Source organism: Centruroides sculpturatus, unplaced genomic scaffold, assembly GCF_000671375.1.
Source record: "Centruroides sculpturatus isolate CEXI.00-Female unplaced genomic scaffold, Cexi_2.0 scaffold1967, whole genome shotgun sequence".
Classification (NCBI taxonomy): domain Eukaryota; kingdom Metazoa; phylum Arthropoda; class Arachnida; order Scorpiones; family Buthidae; genus Centruroides; species Centruroides sculpturatus.
In genome coordinates, this window is record NW_019392622.1 from 70,097 (window position 1) to 80,521 (window position 10,425).

General features: G+C 29.7%; 1 protein-coding gene and 1 long non-coding RNA gene across 2 annotated transcripts; both read left to right on the forward strand.

Annotated features, from left to right (window-relative positions):
* The first annotated feature begins 1,996 nt into the window (after positions 1-1,996).
* LOC111617740 (nose resistant to fluoxetine protein 6-like) lies at positions 1,997-4,436 on the forward strand. Its single transcript, XM_023359030.1, has 3 exons — positions 1,997-2,123; positions 3,353-3,495; positions 4,254-4,436. Exons 1-3 carry the CDS (start codon positions 1,997-1,999, stop codon positions 4,434-4,436), a joined length of 453 nt encoding a protein of 150 aa, XP_023214798.1.
* Positions 4,437-8,992: 4,556 nt separating this feature from the next.
* On the forward strand, positions 8,993-10,059 carry LOC111617738. Its single transcript, XR_002755471.1, has 3 exons — positions 8,993-9,234; positions 9,505-9,607; positions 9,691-10,059. It is a non-coding gene; the product is annotated as an uncharacterized LOC111617738 (long non-coding RNA).
* The last annotated feature ends 366 nt before the right edge of the window (positions 10,060-10,425 follow it).

Below are 10,425 nucleotides of genomic sequence, written 5' to 3' on the forward strand. Positions count from 1 at the left end.
GCTGGTAATAATTGTGTTTGACTCCACTCAAATTTAGAATGATGTTACACTAGCTGAATTTTAATTTATGGTAAATAAATATCATCGAACACGTTTAGTTTTTCATTTATACAAATATGAAAAACTTTCATGAGAATCTTGCTTGTAGCATTTACATTTAAGAAACTAAAAACTTTTAAAAAAAATGTCTACATCTGTATAAAAAACAGAAATTCGGAACATTACACTAAATATCATTAACACTTGACTGTTATAAAATACGTCGTAACATGACAGTGCTGCAATTTTTTTTATTTCTTACAATATTTAAATATAAAGCTTTGTCTAATTTTCGAAAATATTTTAATTCGCACTGCTGTTCGAAATATGTGGCTTCAATTGTCGGGAAAAAATTCTGTTGCAAAATTTGGCCGTTGCCATTTTTTAAGTTCCGTATTTCGTATATTTTCGAACGAACTTCGAAGATTAATCTTGTTTATTCGAACACTGCAAAAGAGAAATGGTATGTGCTTCGCAATTTTGAAATAAAAGTGCTGCACCCTACTGCACAAATTATCTTAAATGTGCAAGAACATTTTTCGCAATTGAGAGCGATTAGCCGACTATTATCATTTCATTGCCTCCACAGTTTTCAGATTGGAATTACTGTTACTTTGTTTTTGGAAGCATCTGAAACGCTTGTATTGACATTTTTAAGAAATAATCAATCTACTTTTCTATTTACTTAATGCAGTTAAAAATGAATCGAGTAATGCATAGAAATATCAACGGATTTTGTTAGATAAGAAGCCAACAAGAACTAAAATACTTTACTTAAAGACTGTCTGTCCAAAAAAATAAATTCTTTAGTAGATATAAAAGCACCTAAGACGTCTGTAAGATCCACCAATCGCAATTTTAGTGTTATAATTTTTGATTGGTTAATCTCTGTGTTTTTTTAAGGGATGTTTTAAGCCTGACGGACAAGTAGCCTCTAAAGAAAGGTTCGGTCGTCAAAGACGTATTCTAGAACACGTCAAAAGAATAAATGGTGGTTACCAACAAAAATTTTTTTTGGACAGACTATGTCTTTAATTAACTTACAAAAAATTTTCTTTTAACAAAATTTTCCAAACTAAAATACTGTTTATTAAGGCAGTGTACTTAACCTGGTTATCATACAGAAGAATTTCACAAGTACAAAAACTGCATGTGTATTAGTTGACTTTCCCACTTGAAAGTGCTCTCAAATTGGGTGCAATATAATTATTGCACTTTATTTCGAAACTTCCGAAATTCGTTGTAAGATATATATATATATATAATATGCAAATTAAGTACACAACAGCACGAAGTCTTACCATGCAGATGAGTTTTAACTTATAATGCTTTTAAGAAAAAAATCCGCATATTAATAACAATATTAACAAGACGTTTGATTATAATTTGTCAAGTAATTGTGTTTACAAAGACTTTTGAACATTTAATTAAGATGCAATTTGAAAAAAATTCTGGACCTATAAATTCCCATTGTCATGCGTTTGCCTGACTGTCCTTCCTTAATTTCAAGAAGCATATCAGATAGACAAAATTGGAGAGCAAGAGTGGAAAATAATGCACAGGAAGCCCTGGTTAACTTTAATTTACAATTTGCATCGTAAGTAGTTATAATGTTATTTAGATTCAATTATTTTCAAAAATTCAAAAAAAGTTAGATGATTGACATGACTCGTATTCTATCTAACCTGAAAGTATGATATGCAGGGACTTGCAAATAGATAAATAATAATGTACTAGGGCAAATCTCTACTAATTTAAGATAGAGAGCATATAATTTAAATTAAATAAATTTTAAAAATATGATAAAAAAATTGCATGTACTTTATAATAATTACATTTTGTTTCATTATGAAATATAAATGAATCACGGAACTATATATTTTGCTTTCTGTCTTAGGTAAATCGTTTCACGTTGTGGATGTGTGCAATTGTATTGATGTTACTCTCAATACACGGCATGAACGCGTTCATAACTGATCCTTCGCCAAATAATAACATCATTCTTTTATTCACAATATTTTCTCCGTATGCTTGGATAATTGGACAAACGTGGATGTGCATTGATTTTACCAAAGGTAACGGAGGTAAGTACAATTTTAAACTTAAAGGGTCTCTACTTCGTATGAACCGTTTTTGTAGTTGAAGCTGATGTAGGTTTTGGTTCGAAACTGGGTTTAAGAATATATTTAAAGTAAAATTATTTTTACAAGTTAATGTTGACAATATGGTCTGTTGGTACTTCGTTATAGACATGATACTCCTGGGTTGCTTCTCAGCACCCAATATGCTTGCTTTTCTTCCAACTTTTGGTATGCTGTATATATGGTTATAAATTTGAAAATCACTTTAATCTTAATATGTTGATTTTTCACACAGTTTGTCCAAGTTAAGTGAAACAGGACTTTATTGCATTTAACTTTTAAACAAATCTTTACATCTAATGCATTTCGGGCTAATTTAACTTTATATTCCATCTTCAGTGCTATTAAAAACAACAGAAAAAATAATAAATCATGACATTATTGTGATAAGCAATAACACTTTACATAACATAATTCGCATATTTACTTACATGCGTGAGAAAGTATAAATAGCTTGAAACAAACAAATTAAAAAACACACTTTTCAAAAAATTTTTGATTTTTTAACTTTAGTGTGTTAGGAGTAGATTTGCCTTTTAAAACAGTTAAAAGTTAAAGTTAAAAGAAATCAAAAATTTGTTGAAAGTGTGTTTTAAAGTTGTCAATTATTTCTACGTTTTCATGCACGTAAGTAAATACGCAAATTGTGTTATGAAAAATATTAGTTCTTATCACAATCATGTCATCACTTATAACACTGAAGTTTCTTCATAACACTGAAGTTGGGATATAAAATTATATTAGCCGAAAATGCATTTGATGTAAAGACTTCGTTTAAAGTTTAATACAATACAATCTTGTGTCAATTAATTTGAACTAGCTGTATAAATAAATCAATTTATTAGATTTGAAATTCACTTTAATCCTAGAAACATTCAAAATGTATATGGCTAATTCTCGATAACTTGTGCAATCGTTTTTCATGGTGTGTCCTGTAGCAGATATGTGCAGATAATCTTTTGATTTATTTCTTCCGATGAAGTCATTTTCCAACAAAAAGTATTTAATTCAAAACAAATATATCTTATAGTAACCAAAGCAAAGAAATTAATATTAAATATAAGAAAATAAACAAAAACTTTCAAGTGTTTAAAAAATTTTTGACAGCAGTGTATGATAAATTTACCCTTTGTACATTAAAAATAATTATGTAATAATTTATTTCGTTACAGGTAAAATAAGAAAATTTTTGTCCATGGATTTTTTTGTGATTTTGGATCGTCTAAATGTTGCAATTTATATATTACATCCTTTAACTCTGATATACGTCATTGCTTGCACTACAAAACCTTTTGATTTGTCGATGCTAACTCTGGTAAGAAATTAAATTATAAAACGAGCAGTTATTTTATTATGAAATTGTCACTATGCCGGGCTGCAATTTTTAGTCATATAAATTAAATTAAATAAACTAAAACTATGTTGTTCGTCTCAAAGTAGTATTGTCTTGTTACTGTACACCAGTGTTTCTCAACGGGGGCGATATCGCCCCATGTGGGTGTTTTTCCATGTTGAGGGGGCGATTTGTAACAATTTATATTTTGGGGGCTAAAAACAATTTTCTGGGCGATATAGTAAAACATTATATTAAGAATAATTAGATATTTTATTCGTTATATCGTTCAATAATTAAACAAACAACATTATACTAGTCACTACGTAACGGTTTCATTGAAGGGGGCGATACTACGTTGAAGGGGGCGACGGTTCGTTAGAGGTTGAGAAACACTGCTGTACACCAAGGTTTTCTTGTTCAGAACAGAGCAATGTCAGTCATCTATGTAACTTTATTCAAAAAAAAATATTTCAGTTGAAATCGCGTGACTTTCGGTTTTCGTCGGATATTTGCATAAAGTTAATCGGGGACCTCTAGCCTTCAATATTTCCACATGTGCTCTCGCTATTTCATCTATCTAATAACTTGCTCGAGAGTAAATGGGCAGACATACGGACGACACTGTGTATTTATATATCTACAATTTTTTAAATTGCAGCCCATTTAACTTTTATTTACTTTACGTCGTTTATATTATATTTACAGTGAAAACATAATCTGTTTTTTTTTCTTTACAGTGTATGCTGCACGTATTCGTGATGTTCCTGTCGATAATTTTTTCCTTTCTTTTCTATTTATTTCTTGAAACTCCATTTAAGTCTATTGTTAACAATTTATTTTTCAAATTTGATTCAAATAAAACTAAAAGTATGAAAAACCAATACCAATTGCTAAACAATAAGAAGTTCAAAAATTTATAAATGTCAACAGGGTTGACATTTATAAATTTTATAAATGTCAATATTTCATTATTTGCATTCGTTCACAGGACAGGAAATAAAGATTAAGTATAAATTTCATTCAATACATTATTGTTATCTTGTAATATAATCGAGATGGGTTGATAATAAATATAATACTGTAATAAATGCATAGTCCAAACGGTTAGGAATAGAAAGTTGTAATTTGGTACACAGTTCGAATACACTACAACAATGTATACTAACGTGAGATTGTTCAAAATTTTTTACCGCGAGGGATTGGGAGGAGATAAAAGCTTAATGTGAAGAACTCGGCCTCTATTATACTACTTTAGATGCTGATTTTTGCGTTTTTGCGGAAATCTATATATAATCCAGATGAATTAATAATAATAATCTATATACATATCTAAATATATAATTGAGATGAGTTGATAATAATATTACTGGCAATAATAAGCACAAAGTCCAAACAGTTAGGAGTTGAAACTTTAAATTGGTATAAGGTTTGGGTAGGCCATTCGAATGCACAATAAAAAGGATTTTTTTTTTAAATTCTCCTCCGCGGGATAAATGAAAGGGTTAAGGATTACTTTGAAGAACTTCGCTTCGACTGTATTATTTTAAATGCGTTTTTTTTTGCATTTTTTCGAGAAACCGAAAATATTTTTAGACCCATCTAACAATTTTCTAATTAATCTCGGAACAGGGGCGACCTAATTCTTGCACCAGGTTAAAACGGGTAAGATAAGTTTTAGTCTAATAATTTTTATCTTTGTTATCATTACCCTTACTATACATACTATGTAGTAATATTACTGTACATATTACCATACTAACATTACTAACATACTAGTTGTCATACATTTGGGGAGTTTTAAAACTTTCTTATATTTTTCTATCACTATTTCCCTGCATATTCGAGGAAAAGACCATCGCCTCTATCTAAACAGCCGAAAAAAATTCTCTCTAATGCTAGGATAAATTCACTTCGTTTCTCTTTTCTTGACGTCATTTCCTTCTTAAATTTGTGTAAACCATTATCTTTATTCATTATAACTATTTGTTATTCGTATTCTTCGTGTTGCCACTGTTTTCTAAAAGACAATTTACTTTTAATGTAATATATATATAATATGTATTAAGTTGATAAAACATTGATAAAAAACTGTTAATTATAAAATTTAAAAACTTCCCTCTGTTTTCTTTTACGATGATTTTGTACTTTATCATTTTGTGTAGTAGTATAAGTCACTTTTTCTGCTGTACACTAAGCAACGCAAGATTTGTGAATTACGCCGACCTCGAATTAGCGGCAGCATTTGTCTCATCGTCAATTGGTTCTGTATCGAGTGAGATTTTAAGTTTAAGTACTTTCACAATAAGAAAAATTACGTGTTCTAAACGGATTCGATAGTTTGATAGTTACTTTATTAGCAATGCAAAAATTGTACATTTAGTAATTTGCAATTTAAAATTAATGTTCGGTGAAAAATTGTTTTAATCAAAGAATTAAATCTTGAAATTTTACTATTTATGTAAATATACTAGTTGTGATAAATTCCCGAATTACCCCAGAGAATCTACAAAGATGTATAAATAAAACATATACGTACCTGAGTGATATTGTGAAAAATTTTAATGCTGTGCCGTTGGCATCTGCTACTAAAAGAAAAGATCGAAATCAATTGGATATTGTATATGTTTTTAATATCATGTCGTAAAAGTTGAAGGTTGTAAACTGTCTGTTTCTTGTTGGAATATTAATAAAAAAGAAAACTGAACTAACACAGAATTATTTGTATGGTCAAAAATTGTTTTAATGGAAATGTATAATTCTCTATTGAATATTGTGATGAAGATCACTTCGGAATACTTATGTACTGTTCCTTACGAAAAGGAATCGCTATACCCAAGAATACTATTTGTAAATTTGATTGTATATCAATAAACATTTTGCAAACTTACAGTCTTACTACAATGCAAAATAAGTTTGTGTTTATACGTTATAACTTATACGTTTTAATTTTGAAAATAAAGTTTTGCCATGTTTCAAATAATTTATTACGAAAATTGTTTATTCAAAACACATGTCACGAATGTATCGTAAGTGTCTCATTGTCTTGCTTTAGTCAAGAGACAAAGTATGTAATTTAGAACTATTTTTGTAATATTTAGAAATTTTCAAGTTTGTAGAAGCTACATTTCTACATTTCTACAACAATAATAATCGGTGATTGCTAGTGTTGCAACGAATAGTATATTCGGCCAGGAGCATGGCCGAATAGCCGAATATTCGGCCAAACTATTCAGCTTGATTAACGCACGTACGAAAATTGGTACAAAAAAAACGTACATTTTTACAATTAATGATTTTAACGCAAACATGTAAGACGTTTTTCAAACAATTATGAAAATTGTCTATATAATATTTTTGCTGAATAAAAATGTTTCAGTACTTTTTAAACTATATTTATACACGGTGTAATCTTCGTGGTCAGCATACAGAGATGGTCACCTTATTGAAATGCAGTTTACTATGCAAAATTATAATACAACCAAAACCGTTTTAGTAAGAAAAAAAATATGTACTGTACAGTACGTTATTATATGTGTATTCGAAATGTTAGTGATGAGGATAAAAAACATTTAGATAAACTTTATATCATGACTAAACTCCTTACTAAACCCATGAGTAAACACTTAAAATATGAATACTGTACATGAATAATTGAATATAGTATATATCAGTATATATCTGTGGCGATTGGATCGTGTAAAGACACGATTCCCGTGTTTGTTTTGAACTATTGACATTAACGGCCGCCGACAGACAATTGAACGGCCTTTTAAATGCTCGGTCGCTGGTCGGTTAGTAGATAATCACGCCACACGACATGATTTGCATAAAACTATGACTTAGTAATAGCTGATTTGCATAGCGTTACAACTGGTAATCGCTGATTGGTCGGCCGGGAATCACACCACACGTTATTTGCATAGTGCTACAGCTAAGTAAGCACTGATTGGTCGACCAACACGCTTTCGACGGGTATAAAAGGATTGATGTCGAAGGTGGAGTTTTAAGTTCCCAGCAGCGTTGCCAGATTTGGCTACTTTGCTTCAAATTGGGCTACTTATTTTTCAGTTTGGCGCTAAAAAAAGCATTTGGAGCACTGGCTACTTTTTGGGCTACAAAAATTTCACTTGGCTACATTTTGGGCTGTTTACACAAATTATTTCATCCTTTGTTTTGCGCACAGAACGGTAATACTTGTTGTGCTGTCTACTCGTTTTGTTTTTAAACAAAGTATAATTTATATAAGTTTTATAATTTATTTATTATTGGTATTAAAATGGAAAATGGACAAAGTATTCTCGGTCCTTTCGGAAAGAATGACTTCAAGATAAAAATCTTAAAGGTTTACCTTTAAAACCTTTAAGATTTTTTTCTTGAAGCCATTCTTTCCGAAACGACCGAGAATACTTTGGGGAAATTTTCCTCATTAAGTTGCATTTTCAAATATTTTGGCAAATGGCGTAATTTTAAATTCACTTAATTAAATTTAAACTTTTTAAAAAGATAGCTCCAGTAAGTATTCAGTCATGCTTGACAGGAAACTTTTTAGTTTATAATAGCTTATTTTTTAAAGAAAATTTAATATAAATTCCAGATAAATGATATTATAGAAAGAAAGAAATAAGAAAAGAAAATGCATCTATAAACAAAAATGACTAATGGTAAATGCTATGCTATACGGAATGGTACCAAACATGGTTACTAGGGCGTAATTTTTATAAATTTTAATTGTTTTTGATAAAATTAGTAACAAATAACGTTACGCTAATTGCAACTGTTTGCCAATGTCAGCTTCTTGTAAATGTCTTATATAGTGTTACATGTAACATACAAAATTCATATATTACAAGAATGCTATTATTCCTCAACAACAATCAAATGAGCAAAATGAACATGAAGTACTAAAATTTGAAATTATCACGTTGAAAAATCACTGGTAAGATCATCATCATCAGAATCTTTTTCACTAGAATGTTTTTGTATGGTTGAAGCAGATGATGATTTCCAAGTTTAACATTTATCGCTGTAAGAACTCGATTTTGTAGTTTAGTTTTCATTAAATTTAATTGCAAAAAAATACGTTCAACTGCTGCATTTGAATGAGGAAGCAATAAAAACATCTATTTACTGTCAAAGTAAAGTAAAAAAATACAGAAATATAGAATAAAAATGAATGTTTTGAAAGGAAAGGTATCAGGATTTCATGAATGGTACTAGGAAAATGGTGTGGGTATCTGGTACTGGGACAAGTAAAAAGGTACTAAATTAGTACAAAAGTACTAGGTAGAAAACCTGGTACAAAAGTAGCTCAAAAGTAGCCAACTGCTCGAGCAGTTGTCTACTTTTGGGCTACTTTTTAAAAATTATTTGGCTACAAGGGCAAAAAACATCTGGCAACGCTGGTTTCTAGGAAGTTTAGCTTTTAAGTGCAGTTGGGGAGTATTATGTTTCAAGTGTTAACTTCGTAAGTTCGATTCGGCACGTCTTGATATACTTGTACAACAGTTTCGTCCAAGTTTGGTTGGGAACTTCAAGTGTGCCTCAGTGGTCGAGGCAAGTCTGAATTAATCTCGCAGTGTGTTCTTTGAGAACCGAAAGGAGATTTCTTTTATGATGCAAGCGTAGAAATCATTAAAAGTAAAACTGTATAAATACAAATTTAAGCATAGAAATACGTGAAAATTGGCTTAGGATATTGTGAAAAGAATTGGAAAATAGGTAAAAATGTAGAAATCGAAATATTTTTTAATAGTTTTTCTAATTTTTTGTTTTTTTAATAATTTTTATAACTTATAAAAGTTTATAAAAACTTTTTTAAATAAATTTTTATAATCAATCATGAACTAACCTCTTTACGATGTAAAAATATGCTAATTAGTATGGAATTGCGTAGTAAAAGAGGTAGCTGACAGTATAAAGCTAACGTAGATATATCTGTTCGTGTTTTATTTAGTAAATATGAATTTTTTATATAACATTAAAAAACAGAATTTGATTCGAAACTTAATATCATATTGCATCTTAACCACGAATGTGTAAGCTGTATAAATATATATTCACCGATGATACCCAGTTTATAAATAATTTCGAGGTATGTTCTAAAATATCTTTTACCACTTTTATATATTTTTTAACCTTTCTACGTACTCCATGTATTTTTTTATATAATTTTAGTTGGCTGAAGAGAGGATGTTACGCCCGGAACGTGTATTTTAAACACGTATCAGCTGAACTAAATAAAGATGATAGATCGCCAAGCTATACAGTGTTTAAGAATCCAAGAAGAGATACTGTTTCAGATTATGAAAGATTACTTCTAGCTACAACCCGTTAAGGCGTCGCAAGGTGTTTTCTCGAGACCTGATTAGCGTGTTGGACTATTTGAAGTTTAATTATTTTGTGTAATTGACATACAGAATTGGGCGCCAATTGTGTGAACAAATTACATTGTAAATTTAATTGGCATTTATAAACTTTTTGAACTTGACTATATCTATAGGTTAAGTTTGTTTAAAAAAATCGAAAACTTATTAAACAATTCGAGTTGCGCTATAAAACAAATCTTTATTTCGTTTTTCCTTCTGCTTTTTAAAAAAAAAAAAAAAAAACTTAAGTCGGATATCTACAGGAAATGAATAGTCAAAATATTCGAAATTGTTACCAGTGTTAAACAAACACATTTCACATATTTTCTGAGATAATTATTGTTTGAGATATTCTTGGTTTATTTCTGCATTTCATGTAATAAAAGACTCGAATGAAGTAGCAAGATAGTATGTAAACAAGTCGCTCTCTCTGTAGTCAATGAAAAACACGAATTTTAAAATCTCATTTTTTTTTCTTTTTCACAGATAGGTTCACATATTCTATAGTTTTCTAGCTTGTAGAAACTTTCAAGTTGTAGACGTA